Source organism: Moschus berezovskii, chromosome 4, assembly GCF_049115385.1.
Source record: "Moschus berezovskii isolate FMDL1 chromosome 4, NW_MosBer_1.0, whole genome shotgun sequence".
Taxonomy (NCBI): Eukaryota; Metazoa; Chordata; class Mammalia; order Artiodactyla; family Moschidae; genus Moschus; species Moschus berezovskii.
The window spans coordinates 99,356,627-99,375,715 of record NC_142463.1 but is presented as its reverse complement, the minus strand read 5'-3'; the positions used below and the strand labels follow the sequence as shown (position 1 = coordinate 99,375,715).

At 49.6% G+C, this 19,089-nt stretch overlaps 1 protein-coding gene across 1 annotated transcript in view; it reads right to left on the bottom strand.

The window, feature by feature from the left end:
• The window catches only part of PHGDH (phosphoglycerate dehydrogenase), a 31,966-nt gene extending 17,014 nt beyond the window's left edge, over positions 1-14,952 (bottom strand). The window contains exons 1-5 of the mRNA XM_055402848.2: positions 14,725-14,952; positions 8,003-8,154; positions 4,969-5,034; positions 1,380-1,434; positions 1,193-1,291 (exon numbers count right to left, since the gene is read on the bottom strand). Of these exons, the coding sequence (XP_055258823.2) occupies positions 1,193-1,291; positions 1,380-1,434; positions 4,969-5,034; positions 8,003-8,154; positions 14,725-14,862 (510 nt within the window). The 5' untranslated portion in view covers positions 14,863-14,952. The remainder of the gene's footprint in view (positions 1-1,192; positions 1,292-1,379; positions 1,435-4,968; positions 5,035-8,002; positions 8,155-14,724) is intronic.
• Between the last annotated feature and the right edge of the window lie 4,137 nt (positions 14,953-19,089).

The following is a 19,089-nucleotide window of genomic DNA, read 5'->3' as shown; positions in this document are numbered from 1 at the left end:
TTTGCTATGAGCCCTTAGCAGGAACTTGCAAAATTCAGATATAAAATTAAGGGTTAATCTATAAGGTCTCTCCTAATGCAAAGTGAGAAGCACATACAGAAAGGAAGGAGCAAGGGAAAAAGGGAAAATTCCATACAGCTTTATGTAAATGTTTCTAGACCTGAAATAATCTGATTTTCAAAACCATCTCCCTTAACATTTCCTGGCTATAGTTTGAACCCACAATCCCTCTCTCCACAGCCACATTACACATGGAGATGCCCGCCTAGCTGCCACACCTCTCTCGCCCACTTGGGCACCCTGTGGGTCTCCTCTCTCGTGGCACGGTCTTCTGGATGGGTCCCCGGGGTGGGGGCCGGGGAGCGGCACTGCTTCTGATGACAACCCTCCCTCAACCAGAACTACTGAGCTCCAAGCACAGGATAAGACAGAGCCTTGGTGGGCGGTGGGGTCAGGGAAGATTCCTGAGAAATGTGTCAGTTTTCCCAGCCACTGTGGGCTCTATGATCTTTTCACAGTGTATGAAAGTGGAAGTGTGAGTTGGTCAGTTGTGTCCAACTCTTTCTGACCCCCTGGACTGTAGCCCGCCAGGCTCCTCTGTCCGTGTGACTTCTCAGGCAAGAATACTGGAATGGGTTGCCATTCCCTTCTCCAGGGGATCTTCCTGCCCCAGGGATTGAACCCAGGTCTCTGGCGTTGCAGGCAGATTCTTTACCATCTGAGCCACCAGGGAAGTCCCTCACAGTGTATAGGCAAGCACCTTTCAATCTCTTCTGGACTATGGAGGGGAGTTAGAAGATGGACAGCAATGGCTCTGCTGCAAGGTTACAAATTTGCTCCTGTTTTCTGAATTATCACAGGAGACAGAAGCAGCAAAAGAAGGAGGCCCTTACAGAAGGGGAGGAAAGGACAGGCAGGATAAGAATCCTCTCTGCTTCATGGGGACTCAGGGCAATTACTCATCCCAGAGCTGAAGGCTCTCCAGCAAGTATTCCCAGATGCTGGGTTCAAGGGTCTAGGTCGGTGGGCCCATGTCCCCTCCCTCCCTGGCTTTACTGTCCATTTACTCAGGGGCTCTAAAGGGGGCATCAGATTTTCCTAGGACAAAGCCTTCAGCTTCTCTCAAGCAAACCTGCCTCTTCCAAAATTGCCACAGGAAGCCCCACATCAAAGAGGTCTGGTGACTTCTTACCTTCATCCCAAAGGACTGCATCCGGGTGGCCACCTCTTTCCCAATTCTGCCCAGGCCAAGAATTCCTAGGACCTTTCCATTCAGCTCGGTTCCCATGAACTGCAAACAGGGAAAGAAGCCGAAGTCAGCGCCTGCAGTAGACCGTGGACACCGAGCCAGGCAGGGTGAGGCAAGGCCAGCCGCTTACCCTCTTCCGCTCCCACTTGCCGTTCTTCATGGATGCCGCTGCCTGAGGAATCTGCCTGCAAGCACAGACACATTCAGCAGGCCCACCCAGACCCCACCAGCCCAGGAAGGAGGCGCAGTGTGAAGGCTGCACAGCCACTGCATCTGCCAGGCATCCCCTGAGGAAGACAAGCTCAAGCTAGGTCTGGGGGCTCAGGTTCAGAAATACCCAGGATGGACAAAGGGGTGCAGCAGGAGGATCCCTTGACAAGACCTGGCTTGGAGCCCTGGGATTGTCTCCAGCCAAATGTCTGGGAGGAGGTTCTGAGTCCATCTCAGCTGCTTGAATACTGGCCTCAGTGACTCTGGGCATGTAAAAAGCAAAAGCTAATCCTCCAGCATTTGTAGAGATAATGAAATGGTGTATTGGGGGATTTTAACAACGCCAAATGGTCCAGAAGCCAAAGATTTCCATTTTCTTATTTCATTCAGAGCTACAACCTATGACACCTTCCACTATATCAGGGGATAGCTGAATACTTATTCTCCCTTGAGAGTTAGACTACACTAGGGTGAGCAGGTGCTATAGTCTGGACACTTCCAACAACCATAGCACCTCCTGTCTCAGCACACACACACACACACACACACACACAAACACACATGTGCACAGACACGCACACACACACACACACACACCCACAAGCTCCACAGCCTATCTCCTCCTATCAGCCAACATGGAGGTCTGAGTCTCCATGTGTTTTTCAGAGGGGACAAAGGAAGTTAGGGCAATGTGAGAAATCAGAGGCAAGATGTGTTATGTGGATCACGGTCCTCCAGGCTCTTCCGGAAGTGAGAAAGGAAGAGATAAGAAGCAATGTTTAAATATCAGCTCATTTGATGCTCACAATAACTGCATGGCGGGGGTAGGGGGAGATTGCAGGCACTGGGGGTTAAACACCTTGCCCAGCATCACTCAGCCAGAAGTACCAGAATGAATTCAAAGCCAAGGAAGGCATCCCCACCAGTCAGCCTCCTAAGTATTTCAATGCAGGCTTTCCTGCTGGCCATAAAATTCAGTGGTGTGTGGGTGTCAGCATGTGCGAGAGAGAAAACAGAGATTCCAAGATAACTGTTCCCATATTTCCACTTCCCTGAGTTCTGATTGAAAGCTTCCTTTCCTGGCTTCACGCTACCAGGCGCACACTCCCATCTGAGGGTGAGGTTGACGGAGAACCTGTCCGACTGCCACAGCCCCGCGAACTCATGGGCGAGCTCAACAAAGCTCACGGAAGAAGCCCCGTCTCACGGCTCTGGCCCATCAGGCCTCACTTCAAGAAGGACAACGTCCTCACTTCACTGAGGACAATGCCTTGCCTCGAGGAAGCAAAGCCAGACTGATCAAACCTGACCAAGTGACACAGAGCCCCCATCCGCCTCCCCTGTCCTCCCGCCCCCCGACCTCTGCCCACCTGGCTGCACGGTGCTGTCTGAGGTGCGCGTGTGGCACCACAGGGCATGGGAAAGCCCCACACCCTCCCTCTGGGTGCCCCACCCAGCTGGCCATGGTGTCTTCCCAGGTTTTAACCCTGTGGGGTCCTCAGCAGGCCAGTGTGAGGAGGGCCACATGTGGGCAGAAGACCTCCCGAGAACTCAATGGAGGCCGACCTGACTTACAAGAGGAAGGAAAACAGGCAGAACAGCGAAGTCGACCTTTGCTCCATTCTCCTCACTGTCTTTCCAGGTCCTTGCTCTTCCCCAGCACCTCAGGACCAGACATCTAGTCGAAGTCCCCCAGAAAAAGCCCCATCCCGTCTTGCTCCCCACCCATATTGCCCAGTGTCTCAACTTCACTGCCAACCAATCCCCACCCTTCTACTGCTGCCTGGCTGGGAAAGCAGACTGACTAAACCAGCGCACAGTGAGTTATGAGACTGGTGATTCCTTCTTACAGGGTGCTCCCTTATTAGTTTTGATGCATCTCTGATGAGTGAGGTCATGATGAGTGGTTGGGAATCTAAATCATACCACTTTGCCAATTTCTTTAAGTTAAGTTGGTTGTGGAATAGGAGGAAAACTATTCTTGACTCCCAAGGGAACATCACCTTCAGAAAAAAAAAATGTGAGAGAATTAGAAAGCTGCATTGGGATCCTTCCCTCATGCCTCAAAAACACAAACAAACACCACTGAATTTAGTAGCACACGTGACACCAGGGCATCAGGCCTCAATACTTCTCTAGATGTTCTGGGAGATCCAAACAGCCACTGCAGGGGCCCCTTCCGGACCGGGTCCCTTCTGCTGGGCAATTCTGCCTATTCCTCCCTTTTTCCAACCTCCTTTCGTCTTCACTGACCGGTGAGTATCAGTGAAGACCTAAGATCTCAGGTAGAAATCTTGGGGAAGAGTTAGAGCAAAGGCGAATGCCCTCAGACCCTCTCACAGGTCTTGAGAAGCGGAAAGAATCATTTCTCAGGCCCAGAAGGTTTCAGGCCTGAGTAGAGAAGTAAGGGGTCCTGGCTGCCTGGGTTCCCTGGTTTAAGGATCCATGGACCTGAGAAGGGACCCAGAGCATCTTTCTGCCCATCCACTGGCTTCCTGTCCTTCCTAATGACCTACCACCTGTTCAATAGCAGGAGCTCAGATAGTCACTATACCACCCAACACAGTAAGACTCGTGTACATCTGTGCAATATTCATTGGTCCCTTAGGTTGTCCCCTCTCTTTAAGAGATTTGACCCTTTGAGATCTCTTGTGTTATGAACCCACAGGTCAGGGTCCCAGGGATCCCAGGGAAGCTTCCTATTCCATTCTCTTACATATAGATCTGCAAGGACAGTGACAGAGGTAAGCCCCAGGAGAATCGGCCTGGCTGGGGAATCCAGAGAGAGCTTTTGGATGAATTAACACTCGAGCTTAACCTTGAAGAACAGTTTTAAGAGTTAAAGAAAGAAATGGCAGGGACGGATACCCAGGCAGCAGAAACAGCATTTGTGAGGCTTCCAAGATCAGAGAAGGCTTCGTGTGTGTGTGGACACCTACCCCTGTGACCGGCGCAGGGGATGTGTGTGGAGAGAGGAAGTAAGTAAGAACAAAGAGAGGATCACCCTTATTTTCTCAATGGGCCTGCTCCCAGGGAATGAGCGTGAGAACCAGGGTAACGAGTGATCAGTCGAGGCTGACAGCCTTGAAGGTTCTTAGCAGCGTGCACGTCACCAGGCTGAAGTGTTCCTGAGTTTCTCTGGGTCAGTTTGCTTGCTGCTGCTGCTGCAGCTAAGTCGCTTCAGTTGTGTTCGACTCTGTTCGACCCCATAGACAGCAGCCCACCAGGCTCCCCCGTCCCTGGGCTTCTCCAGGCAAGAACACTGGGGTGGGCTGCCATTTCCTTCTCCAATGCATGAAAGTGAAAAGTGAAAGTGAAGTCGCTCAGTCATGTCTGACTCTTCGCGACCCCATGGACTGCAGCCCACCAGGCTCCTCTGTCCATGCGATTTTCTAGGCAAGAGCACTGGAGTGGCGTGCCATTGCCTTCTCCGCCAGTTTGCTCAGGGAGTCATAACACCTGACAGACCACAGAGAGTAACTCTCCTCGGAAGTTAGGGACTCACTCACCTGGCGAGACACATGATCATTCCACAGGTGAGCTCCGCAGCGCTGAGGCTATTCCCACTGGGGGTACTAGGCGTGGAAAAAGAGGGCGGTCATCTGTCAGCCAGACCAGGATTCCCACTCCTGTCCCTGTGCGAAGCCTCCAGGGCTCCCCGAGCTTGCGCTCCTGCTCCATGAGCTTACCAGCTCTGTATTTCTCTTGTTTACCTTTATGGGTTATTTCTTTACATTTTTAAAAATTGAAGATTAGCTGAATATTATATGTTAAGCGTGTACAATATAGTGATTTACGATGTTTCAAGGTTACACTCCATTCACACCTATTATAAAACACTGTCGCTAGTCTCCATGTGGCACAATATATCCCTGTAGCTTATTTTACACCTGACAGTTTGTGCGTCTTAACTCCATGTCCCTACGCTGCCCCTCCCTCCCACCGGGAACCACTAGGCTGCTCTCTGCATCACCAAGTCTGTTTCTTTTCTGTTATATTCACTAGTCTGCTATATGTCTTAGGTTCCTTACATGTGATATCACACAGTATTTGTCTTATTCCGATTTATTTCCTCACGCCCTCCAAAACCATCCAGGCTGCTACAAATGGCGAAATTTCATTCTTTTTATGGCTAATATTCTATTATATGGGCTTCCCAGAATGACTCAGTGGTAGAGAATCCACATGCCAATGCAGAAGACATGGGTTCAATCCCTGGGTTGGGAAGATCCCCCGGAGTAAGAAGTGGCAACCCACTCCAGTATGCTTGCCTAGAGAATCCCATGGACACAGGAGCCTGGCGGGCTACAGTCCATGGCATCACAAAGAGTCAGATACGATTTAGAGACTAAACAACAGCATTACATTGTGTGTGTGTGTGTGTATGTCACATCTTCTTTATCCATTCATCTGTCCATGGACACTTAGGTTGCTTCTGCATCTTGACAATTGAAATAATGCTGCTATGAGCACTGGGGTACATGTATCTTTTCAAATTAGCATTTTTGTCTTTTTTTCCCAATATACCTAGGAGTGAGGCTGGGTCATGTGGTAGGCCTATTTTCAGTTTTTTGAGGAAGATCCATATTGTTCTTCACTGTGGCTATACCAATTTACATCCCCAAGAACAGTATCTAAGTGTTCCCATCTTTCTACATTCTGTCCAACATTTTGAGCAGTACTTGTTCTTAAGGCAAACCCCCAACCCCATGCCACCAGCCCTGAGTTCTGTGATGTACTCCTGTCCTAAACCCAAAGTTGGAAGAAAACCCTTTTGCTCCGGCTTTATGTTTTCCTGCAGAGGGACCCCCATTTGAGAAACACACCTGGCCTCTCTCTACCCAGACTTACTTCTCCCAAGGCAGAGAAGCATCTCATTAGATGGGGAGAAATGTGTGTGGCTCAACCCTTATCTGACTCCTCTTATTTCAGGATCTACCTGTATACAGAAAGCACAAATCTCTGCTGCTCCATGCCATCAAGCTTTTATTTTATTGGAGAACAGTTGATTTACACTGTGGTGGTAACATCACATATCTGTACCTGTGACAGAGGCAGAGGGTAGCCCTTTGACCACAGACTTTTATCAAGTTGCCCAACCTGTCTCTTATTAGGAACAAAGCTAATATTTCTATCTCCTCCTGTTGGGCTTCGCCTCCTATTTCTCCACAAGTTTTGCACTGAGAAAGCTTCCTCACATAATAAATCAAAGGGCAATGTTGATTCTACCCATCTTGCAGAAAGGAAGATAGAGATAAAACCTATGAAACTATTTTTCTTTTCTCAAAAGATTTTCCTTACTGTTTTTAGAATATTAACACAGGTTTATCCTTTATGCCCTCTACTGGGTCTTTTCTTCTCTGGAAATGAAGGTTATACGGAGAAAAAAGGTCAAGAGACTCTATTTTTAAAAAATTTTTAAATCAAGATAAAAGGATTCTTAGAGTCTGTCTTTCTAAGAACACCTGGTTTCCTGTCACCCCCAGCTAATGACCAGACTACACAGGATATGGGAGGAGGTGCTGGGGCCAGGGGGCTGGTGCTTCTGGATCCAGGGCAAGACTGAAGGATGGGTTGCATGTGTGTCCTTGGTCACTCAGTCATGTCCAACTCTTTGTGACCCCACAGACTGTAGCCCTCCAGGCTCCTGTCCATTGGATTTTCCAGGCAAGAATACTGGAGTGGGTTGCCATTTCCTCCTCCTGGGGATCTTCCCAACCCAGGGGTCGAAGCCACATCTCCTGCACTGGCAGGTGGATTCTTTACCAGTGAGTCACCTGGGAAGCCCGGAGGATGCTACAGGTTAACATCGCTTCTGTTGGATACTGACCTCATGCCGATAACCAGGTCAGTTAACCCCTGCCCTACAGAGGGAAGTGGAGAGGAGGGAGGGGAAGGTCTTGACGATGATGAGGCTCCCGAGGGAAGAGAAACAATGGAGGATGAAGAAGTGGACAGAGATAACCTTGCCACTCCATCTTATGTCAGAGTGGTGCTGGAAATAAGGGTTGCCTAGCACTGGCATGCTGCCATGACCTTTGCCACGAGTTTCTGCACAAAACAGCTCTGAGGAGGACCCCTTCCTTCTTGGCCCTGGAGTCTGAAAGAGAAACTGGGGTCCCTTTCCAGAAGAGCACAGGGAAGAGAGGAAGAGAAAGAGTGGGCAAGTCTTGTCTACTGGCAAAGGCTGTGCTGCATCAAGCGGAGCCTGCAGAACCGGGCTCCATAGGGAACCGCAGAGGGGGAGGGGCATGGCTGCAGCCGAGACCGAGACAAATCCACTAAGGTTCTTCTGATTCCTCTACCAGGCTGCAGGCGTGCAAGCATCTGTGGGGTGAGTTTGTGAAGCATTTTGAGATTACCAAGACAGCTTCCGTGTCAGAAACCCGGGGAACCACTAAACCCTGAGCTCCGCCCCGCCCTCACCCCATCTGTTCTCAGCCTGGAGCAGGCAGCCTCCTGGGCTCCCTCCTGACTCTACAGCCATCTCCTCCCTCCACGCGGTCAGTCTCCACCCTCACTCCCACCACCTCCACCACTTACTTCATGACCAGGATGCCCTTTCTGGTCGCGGCCTCCAGATCCACGTTGTCCACGCCTGTGCCAGCCCTGCCCACCACCTGCAGCTTCTCTGCCGCGTTGATGATGTCAGAGGTCACCTTGGTGGCCGAGCGGACAATAAGGCCTTCACAGTCCTGAGGCAGAGAAAGAAACACCTGGATCCACAGAGTGGGTCTTTGTGTAGCCTCTCTGTCCAAGGTGGGAGTCCCTGCAGGCTGGCTGACGCTGGATACAGTCAAGCAAAGGAAGGCGTGTGTATGCGCACGCACCTCTGAAAGCCTTCGCCAACAGTCAGGCTTGGGTCCAAATCCAAGCTCCAGCCCTGACAAGCTAAGACTCTGCGCTTCGGCCTCCTCAGGTGTGTGAGGAAGAAATGAGGTAGGACAGGTTTAACCCCTGGCACGATATCTGCCCCTGCTCAAGAGACATCACGTCCTTCACCAGACACGGAGCTACTGAAGGGGTGAGGTGGGATCAGATTCTACTTTGTGAGCCCCTATGCCTGGTACACAGAAGGCATTCAATAAATGTTGGTAGGCTGAATGACTAAGTGAAGTTAATAAAAGGCAAAGTATTAAAAGAAAAACATTTCCTAAAACAGAAACCACAGTAAAGGGATGGGGAGAAAACCATTAAGCTGGTTCACGGTTGCTCAGAAAACCAGGCAATATTAGACTAAAACTAAACCTACGCCTGAGGCCAGGGCCGGCAGCCAAGAGGAGCTGCCCCACGTCCAATAGGCAGTGGCTGCGCGGGCGCAGGAGGGCCGAGAGACCCCTTGTCCAAGATAAGGTGCAGCGGCTGCGCTTTCTTGGAGCAGCTGTGAAGAGATATCCCACGCCCAAGGTAAGAGAAACCCAAATAAGATGGTAGGTATTGCGAGGGGGCATCAGAGGGCAGACACACTGAAATCATAATCACAGGAAACTAGCCGATCTGATCACATGGACCACAGCCGAATGTGGTCCACTGGAGAAGGGAATGGCAAACCACTTCAGTATACTTGCCTTGAGAACCCCATGAACAGTAACAAAGGGCAAAATGATAGGATACTGAATGAGGAATTCCCCAGGTCGGTAGGTGCCCTTATACTGCAAGGAGATCCAACCAGTCCATCCTAAAGGAGATCAATCCTGGGTGTTCATTGGAAGGACTGATGCTAAAGCCGAAACTCCAATACTCTGGCCACCTCATGCAACGAGTTGACTCACTGGAAAAGACTCTGATGCTAGGAAAGGTTGGGGGCAGGAGGAGAAGGGGACGACAGAGAATGAGATGGCTGGATGGCATCACCGACTCTGTGGACATGAGTTTGAGTGAATTCCGGGAGTTGGTGATGGACAGGGAGGCCTGGCGTGCTGTGATTCATGGGGTCGCAAAGAGTCAGACACGACTGAGCGACTGAACTGAACTGAACTGAAACCTATGTGAAAAATCAGACTTGTCAGATTCATCACAGCCATTTTACCTGGGCTAAGCCAGACCCGGCAACAATCATCCTTCCTTAGGCTTGTCCAGCATCTGATGGTATCTTCTGCAGAATAAGGATGCTGTGCCAAATACTCACCGAGGAGGCCCAGGAAATGGAGCAGGAGAGCAAATGCACACTCTGCCCAAGGCTGGCTGTCCCAGGTTTGGTTGATGAGCAAGCTGCAAGCGTGTCTGCATAAACAGCAAGCTGGGAACCAGGAGGCTGGGGCTCTAGGCCCTGTGCTGCCAATGGCACGGTGGGTCACTGTGCCAAGTTATGTCACCCCCACCCCTGGTCTCCTCCTGTAACACAAGAGCATTGGGATAGACAACTGATCTGAAACCTGTAACTCGCCCTGCATTTCCCCAGTGGGGCACCCAGCTGGACCCCATGAGAACCTTCTCTCTTCCCTTCCCACCACATGGATTCCAAAGACAAAGAGGGGCTATCAGCATCTGGCTTCTAGGGCAAGGGCCCACACTGTGCTTACTGTGCGCAAGTCCAGAGCCTAGGAACGAGTTTGGACAAGTTACATGCAGGGAGAACAGAGGGTTCTTTTCCCTTCACGGAAGGGAGAGGAGAAAAGGAGCTTACTCTGCTGTCTACTTAGATCTGGAGGGCTTCTCAACACTGGGATGATTCTTTAGAAAAGGCTGAAAAACTACTTCTTTGGAGGTGTGACTGTTTCAAGCACGCTCACTGGCTGGAGCTCTGCCAGACCAGAGAAGGCTGCATTGAGGACCCTTCACCAGCACTCCACACCCTTTCGTGTCTGTGGTTCTGAGATAGAATGCTCCTCGAATACTCTCCAAAGCGGCCAGCCCTTCCCCAAACCCTGAGAATCTTCCCCACAGGGCAGACTGGCTGCAGAAGAGCATATAGACTCCCCAGGAGTCCACCCCATCGCTGCAGACTCCAAGGACAAGCAGAGAAACAGCACGGAGTTTTTAACAAGCAGAGCCTCTCTCTGTGGAAGAATCTCCCTTATGGAGATTTATCCTACAGTCCCTAAAGGGTGTGTCCCAGCTTTCTCTGAAGTCACGAGGTCTTAAGAGCCTCCAGTCAGACCAGCTGAGATGTACAGGCAGAGCTCGCCCATCCCAAGTGAGAATCTGCCTTTGCAGACTCCCATTAAGCAGACACTGGTCCCACACGATCTGGACATCCCTGTGGCCAGAGTTCACAAACTTGCAAGGCCTCTTATACCCTCAGCTACCTCTGTTCCTGTTCATTCAAACAGCATCAGTTAATTCATTCAAGGGAATTCCCTGGGGGTCCAGTGGTTAGGACTCTGCACTTCCACTGCCAAGAGCCCAGGTTCAATACCTGGTCAAGGAACTAAGATCCCACAAGCCACACGTGGTTGCTCTCCCCCCAAAAAACATTAGGATTCAGTCAATCTGCACACATTTACTGAGAGTCTGCACTCCCAGGCACTGTCCCCCTCTCAGGACCCTGCCATCCCTCTGAGACGTGGCTCCCTGCTCTCCCCACCACTCCTCTACTTCTGCAAAGTGCAGCCCACACCCTCTTAGAAGTTCGCTGTGGTTACAATTTACTTCTGCAGCATCCCAAGGTCCTCTCTGGCACTCCTGCGACGGGAATCTCAACACCACACCCACTCTGCTGTCTGCTGTCCTCTGTTCTGTGTGTGCTGTGTCCGTGTGTGACAGCTGGCTGGAATAGGCATTCACCGCACTTGGCTTTCCTTCCTACTCCCAGGCCCTCAGTGGCCTCAGAGCTGGAAAACAGCAGGACCCTATTCTGCTGGATTTATGGTTGTTCCGGACAAACTATGCCAACTCAGCAGTGGAAACCCATTCATGCTCCTCAAGTTCACACATGCTTCCTTTCCCAAGGAGGACAGGCTTCGCCTTGGGGGTGATTTCAGCATTGCTCCTGCCTCAACTGAACGACCAAACAACTAAACACACACACTTGCGCTGACTTACATAATGCTGCTGCTGCTGCTGCTGCTAAGTCACTTCAGTCGTGTCCGACTCTGTGTGACCACATAGACGGAAGCCCACCAGGCTCCCCCGTCCCTGGGATTCTTCAGGCAAGAACACTGGAGTGGGTTGCCATTTCCTTCTCCAATGTGTGAAAGTAAAAAGTGAAAGTGAAGTTGCTCAGTCGTGTCCGACCCTTAGCGACCCCATGGACTACAGCCTACCAGGCTCCTCCATCCATGGGATTTTCTAGGCAATAGTACTGGAGTGGCTTGCCATTGCCTTCTCCGGACTTACATAATAGGGGACACCAAAGAAAGTCTCCAGGTTATGTTCCCCTGGCTACAGAGAATGCAGGTAGGCTCTATTTGGCACAATACATGTAATCCTCATTAAGTAGATGGCTATGTAACCTTTGCAAACCAAACCCTAGTGTAAAGGCTGGAAACGTGCTATTTTAAAAGAGCCTTTCAAAGCATGGACTCTTGCGTGGAACTTTATTCCCTTTTTTTGCTTTCTTAAAATTCAAAGATAAAGATACAAAGGTGCCTCAGAAAGTTAAATGCATTACCAGCCTGCGTTTAGTGGATTCTGACCAGCATTGTTATTTAATGAAACAGAAGAAAATATCAGAACACAGCACATATAGTGTGTGTTTCTTTCATGAAACTTGAGTGCATGCGTGTACACACATGTGTGTGTATACTGAGTTACGATGTAAAGTGAATTTCCTACTGTGGGTCATGGTCAAAGTCTAAAACCACTGATACGTGGTAAGACTTAATGTTTATTATTAGATTTGTATAAGATGATAGAAGAGGGGTATACCCAGTTTAAATACACAGTTTAAATAAGAGTTTTGTTGAGTTCCAACAAGAAGCTTTATTATTTCAAGCCAGTGTTTTCCAAACTTTTGACTAAGGTCCACAGTAACAAACACATTCAGCCTTACTATCAGTATTGCTCTTTGATATTTACTATTTTTTTCTTTTTAATGCTAATCACGACCCATTAAACAGACTTCAATACCCACTAATGAGCTGTGACTTGCCTCAAGTCTAAAAGCATGCTTCTGAGGAGTGATTGTATTTCCTGACCACGGAGTGAGAGAGAACAAACCGTGCCTGCCCAGAACACCAAGGAGTGTGAAGGGAGGCCAGGCGCAGTTCTGGCAACATGCTCCAGTTTCTTTCGGTATGAAAAAGGTTTAAACAGGGGAGGCCAGGGGCCGCTAATCCAGACACCTCTACACTCAGAATAACAAGAGGAAGCTTGGATAGGAGGTCCCTTCACTGGCCCAAGGAGACTAACCTATATTCCAAACTTAGTGTTTTTTTACAAAGACAGACATGAAAACTGGGCATGCCCAAATCCCTCCACAATGTAGCCAACAAACACCTCTCTTCCTGCCAGGAGTCTGCAGTGCCTTTAAAACATCCTCTAAGTCCCAGCCCCCGATTCCCAGGCAACCTCCCAACATCCTGGAACCCTCCAACTAGTGACCAAGGGCTCCCATTCTTGTCAGTTCCACTCTTACTTACCACTCCCTCATCCCACCCTACCCCAGGGGTACAGGATTTTCATTTCCACAAGAAAGCTGGAAAGCCCCTGAGTCCCATCCACACTTCCCAGCCAGGTGATCTCACGGAGGTGAGGATCTAGAGACCACTACACTGCCTTCTGGCCATTGCCCAGAGCCAAAGCCACTGCTACCATCCGCACAAAGGAGGTCTCTCATTCACTCTGAGGGTGCTCCAAGGATCAGCTCCTGAGTCCTTGGCTCCCACCAGGTCAAGGCTGATCACCCTCTTCTCTCCACTTGAGCAGCAGTGGAGCAGGCAGAGGCTTAGGCTTCTGATGGTCTCATTTAGCACTCAAGTACTTGTTATTTGGTCACTAGCTTCACAGTCTGTTAACCAGGCTCCCTAACCAGCTGACAAGCTTCTGGAAGATAGGAACCAGTCAGAAACTTCTCTGAGTATAGGATGGGGGCTGCATACAGTACCATGGGGCCGGAGCCAACAAGGGTTCCAGGGAGAAACCCAGCAGAAGATACAAAGGCAGTTAGGAAGACCGTGTGATTGCCTCACCGCTAGAGCAACAGCTGCCACCTCTGTGGTTTGATTTAAGGGACTCTCGGAGGAGTGAGGGATGGAGGGGTGGATCCGCGCTGAGTCTGGCTGAAGTTGGTGGGAGGCTACAATGCCGGGTGTGGGAGTTGCGGGGGGGCAAGGGAGAATACTTCCGGACGGGTGGGGTGGAGTCACCTGAGCGCTGGGTGCCAGTCCAGAAGTAAGAAGCGCGGTAACGGGAGTGAAGAGTTCCCAAAATAAATGTTATAAGCCTAGACGAGGCTACCAAATCTCGCAGGGATTTTACAAACAAGGTAAAGAAAGATCCGAAGTAGACGGCACTAATTATCTAACACTACAGGCGGTGATACGCTCCCGAGAAAGATTTGCCAAGAAACACACGTTTCCTGGGAGCGTTTGGGATCGGATTCCCCACGGATCTGGCCATGCCTTGCCGCGCCGAGGCCAAAGGTGAGGCCATCCGCCGAAACCGCTGGCGGAGACTAAGCCTGGACTGCGGGAGCCGCGGTCACGGCCGCGCGGCCGGCGCTGGGACCTCGGGCGCCCCGCATCACCCGCCCCTTTCCTCCGAGCGCTCCCAGGCGGCCGAGGGGCGGTGAAAACTCTCCGCGGTCTTGCATCAGACTAAAGGCGGGTATGGCGTTTGCTGCCCCAGTCCGGCCGCTTTCCCTGCGGCTTCTGGGGGAGCTTGCTGGAGCAGCCACGGGACAGGCTGGGCACCGCCAGCGTCCCCCAGGGAAGGCAGGACTTGGCTGGGCGAGCCAGGGCTGGGCCGGCCAGGGAAGGCCCGCCGGTCCCTGAGCTCCAAGCAGGGCAGCCACTGTGGCGCCCCTCCCCCCGGCACCCCCGCGCGAGGCGGGAGAGACGGCGCCGGGCTGCCAGGGCCGCTGCGCGCAAAGGCCCGGGGAGCCGCGCTGGCATCCCGCGGGCAGCCTGCACATTGCAGTGTTGGCGGGAGACGTTCCAACGTGAAACACGCGGTTGCAAACTGAACGGAAAGTTTGCATCCTGCAGCTTGCAGACGTTGGTTCCTCCCTCCTTCTCCCTCCACCTTCCCCAGCCCCCAAACTCGGGAGACCCACAAGACGGACACCAGGTGGGAGGTGAGGGTGGGGCGCGCTGGGCCGAGTGTGTCAACCACTGTCCACGGAGGATGCCACACAGCCCTCGTCTTTCTCACGCTCGCCTAACCTGCAGCTCGGCTATCAGCTCCTCTTTGCTCAGGTTCTGCTTCTCCACCACCTGCAGCCCTCCATCTTGCAGGATCTTCCGGCAGCAAGGGTCCAGGCTATCACTGATAAGCACTTTCCGTAGATTTGCAAAGGCCATTGCTGGAGTCGTCCTTGGAATCTGCAGCTTTTCCCCGGCAGAGACACCTAAAGCAACACGCGGCTGCTTCGGCTGGCTGGCTTCAGTAACTGGGCAGGATTCGTGATTGGACAGAAACTCTCCAACTCTCTGTGACTCCGCCCCCTCGTGGTGGTTCTGGGTCTTCAGATCTCCTCCTACTTTATTATCCTCTGGAGACAGTCTCTCAGTCTCAGCCAAAGCATTTCTCTATACCTGGTGAGCAGACGGAAGCATTTTTTGCTGAGTAGCTGATTCATATCTGAAATAAGTTGAGAAATATTCGCTCTCATCATGAGAGAAATATTTCCTCTTCACTTTCCTCTTAAGGACCTAACTCTTTAACAAGCATTTATTAACGCACCTACTACGTGCAAGGCAAGGAGCTGGATGCTGAAGGGGCTCGAATTTCAAAAAGACATAGTCCCTTTCCTCTGGTGGCTAACATCCGAGAGTACCAAGGACACAGATGTGGAGAGTTAAATAATAAAAAGCAATAGGGAACTGTTTCTGAAACCTCACAAAACCATGATTAATTCCAAATGAATGATGCAATGAAAATTATGAATTTGAAAGAGACCAAAGGACTGGTGCATTTGGACCAGCCAAAATATTTGTTCAAGTTCAATATTCTCCTCTTCCACTACTTCCTCTCTGATTACTTAAAAAAAGAAGAAAAAAAAGAAAATGAGATGTCAGTCTGGCCTAATTTATATATAGACCAAGGAGGCACTTCCCAGCCCTTATCTCCTTTATGTTTAAACCCTACAACAAACATGCTCTTCCATGCCCTATCTTATAGAATACTACAAAATCCTATTTTGGATTTTTTGAGGCCTCCTAGCAATGGCACCCCACTCCAGTATTCTTGCCTGGAAAATCCCATGGATGGAGGAACCTGGTAGGCTGTGGTCCATGGGGTCGCTAAGAGTCGGACACGACTGAGCGACTTCACTTTCACTTTTCACTTTCATGCATTGGAGAAGGAAATGTCAACCCACTCCAGTGTTCTTGCCTGGAGAATCCCAGGGACGGGGGAGCCTGGTGGGCTTCTGTCTGTGGGGTCGCACAGAGTCGAACACGACTGAAGCGACTTGGCAGCAGCAGCAGCAAAATCAGAAACAGAATCAGGGACCGTCACAGATGAGTTAGAATTCATTATATCCAGCCTACTTAACCTTCGTGTTCTGTTCTACACTATTCACAATGCTTGGGTGCGAGATCCTTATCCTATAGGACTATGCAGTGTCAACACTCTCGTGTAATGAAGCCTTGGACAGATAATTCCTAGGCACAAATCAGAAGTTAGACCAGATGCTTCCAATAGGAAAGAAGATAATTTGGCTATCCTGTTTTCTGGTTTGGATGATTTCTTGCTCCCCCATTCCAGCACTCCTGAGTATTTAATTTCTCTTCCTCTCAGGAGGTGCCCAGCAACCCTGGAGGCCCTGGGAGCAGACAGTGGACCTGGCCCCAGAGGCTAACGAAGCAACTTGGGAAGCACCCATTTTGGCTACCTCTTTAACTCAGCTGTTTCCTGGACTCACCCTCTGCTTCCATTCAGTGTAGACTCTAAAGCCCACTGTATCTCGAGGGTAACCCCAACCCTTGACCCCAAGTCAAACTTCTCAGATGCTGTTGAACTCAAAACCAAAGGCCCTTCCACACCTGTCACCTGGGTGTTATTTTCTTGCTTTAGTATTTATGACCCTCCTACTTTCACACTGGACACACAAAAGGCACTTCTAAGCCCATTAAGAAAGTAGTCAACAGATGTGTTCAGTTCCAGTGGGAAAGGAGGGTGTGTAATAATTTTTACCATAAACAAGTCCGAAACGTGTCCCTCTTTTAAATTTTCTGTAGCATTGTCTTCAAGTTATCTCATAGTACCTTGGACAACATATATGTGAACATTTCATGTCTCATTCTACCCCCACGATCAGAGACACAACTTTATGTCCCTCTAATAGTGCCTAGCATGGAGATTTCCATGTTCGAGATTCAGAAGACATTGCATTCAAATTTAACTTATCAAGCACCTACTATGTGCCAGGTACCATGGCTTAACGCTGGGGTGCAGTGATGTACCAGTCACACCCCTTTCATCTGGAAAAAAAAAAAAGGAACACAGACATAGAGAATGGATTTACACATAGCAGAGGAAAGAGAGGGTTGGATGTATTAAGAGAGTAGCTTGACATATATACAGTACCTTGTGTAAAACAGATAGCCATTGGGAAGCCCTGTGATGACCTAGAGGAGTCGGACACAGAGCATGGGAGGCTTAGAAGGGAGGTGATATGAGGATACTCATAGCTAATTCACGTTGTTGTACAGCAGAAACCAACACAACATTGTAAAGCAATTATCCTCCAATTAAAACTAAATTTTAAAAAAGAAGAAAAACAACACTTAAAGTATAGCATTCAAAGAATAAATAGAAATACGCTGAAGTGCTTCAACAGCAAGAAGGAGACCTCCCAGCACAAACTAGGGGCAGCAGGAAAGATTCTAGAAAGGTTGCCTTTGAGCTGACACTTCAATGCTCATTGAAGGCAGGCCCTCAAAGAGGTCGAAGGATACAGAGATGAGTACAACTTATTCTGCCTTCAAACTGCTCATGGTCAGTCACCTAATCTCAAAAGCATATATGATATATAGAATAGGAAGCTGCCATGTAGAGGAAAAAAATAACATTTACAAAAACCCAGAGAGGTGAAGAATTATAAGATGTTCACAATGGCTTCTCCAGGGATATTGGCTGTGGAGGTGCCAGAGGAGCAGATAAGACTACAGAGGAGCCAGTGGTGAAAAGTTGTCCAGAGAAGAGGTTTCAACTTAACTCAACAGGTAGAACAGAAGTGCTAAGCCAATATTCAGAAGTGATACGGTTATATTGGGCTTCCCAAGTGGTGCTAGTGTTAAAGAACTCACTTGCCAATGCAGGAGACATAAGAAATGTGGGTTTGATCCCTAGGTCAGGAAGATCTCCTGGAGAAGGAAACGACAACCCACTCCAGTAATTATTGCCTAAAGAATCCCATGGCCAGAGGAGTCTGAAGGGCTACATTCCATGGGGTTGCAAAAGAGTCAGATACAACTGAAACAACTTAACACACATGTGCACACATACGCACACACACTGTTACATTAGCTGACTGAGCTGAGCCTTGATGTGCTCATCATTCAATTGTGTCTGACTCTTTGCGACCCCATAGACCGTAGCCCGCCAGGCACCTCTGCCCATGGGATTCTCCAGACAGGAATACTGGAATGGGTTGCCACTTCCTTCTCCAGAGCCTTGATACTTTTCAGTTCAGTTCAGTTGCTTAGTCGTGTCTGACTCTTTGCGACTCCATGGACTGCAGCACAACAGGCCTCCTTGTCCATCACCACTCCCGGAGTTTACCCAAACTCATGTCCATTGAGTTGGTGATGCCATTCAATCATCTCATCCTCTGTTGTCCCCTTCTCCTCCCGCTTTCAATCTTTCCCAGCATCAGGGTCTTTTCCAATGAGTCAGTTCTTCGCATCAGGTGGCCAAAGTATTGGAGTTTCAGCTTTAACATTAGTCCTTTCAATGAACACCCAGGACTGATCTCTTTTAGGATGCACTGGTTGGATCTCCTTGCAGTCCAAGGGACTCAAGAGTCTTCTCCAACACCACAGTTCAAAAGCATCAATTCTTCGGCACTCGGCTTTCTTGATAGTCCAACTCTCACATCCATACATGACCACTGGAAAAACCATAGCCTTGACTAGACGGACCTTTGTTGGCAAAGTAATGTCTCTGCTTTTTAATATGCTGTCTAGGTTGGTCATAACTTTTCTTCCAAGGCGTAAGTGTCTTTTAATTTCATGGCTGCAGTCACCATCTGCAGTCATTTTGGAGCCTCAAAAAATAAAGTCTGCCACTGTTTCCACTGTTTCCCCACCTATTTGCCATGAAGTGATGGGAACGGATGCCATTATCTTAGTTTTCTGAATGTTGAGCTTTAAGCCAACTTTTTCACTGTCCTCTTTCACTTTCATCAAGAGGCTCTTTAGTTCCTCTTCACTTTCTGCCATAAGGGTGGTGTCATCTGCATATCTGAGGTTGTTGATATTTCTCCTGGCAATCTTGATTCCAGCTTGTGCTTCTTCCAGCCCAGAGTTTCTCACGATGTACTCTGCATATAAGTTAAATAAGCAGGGTGAAAATATACAGCC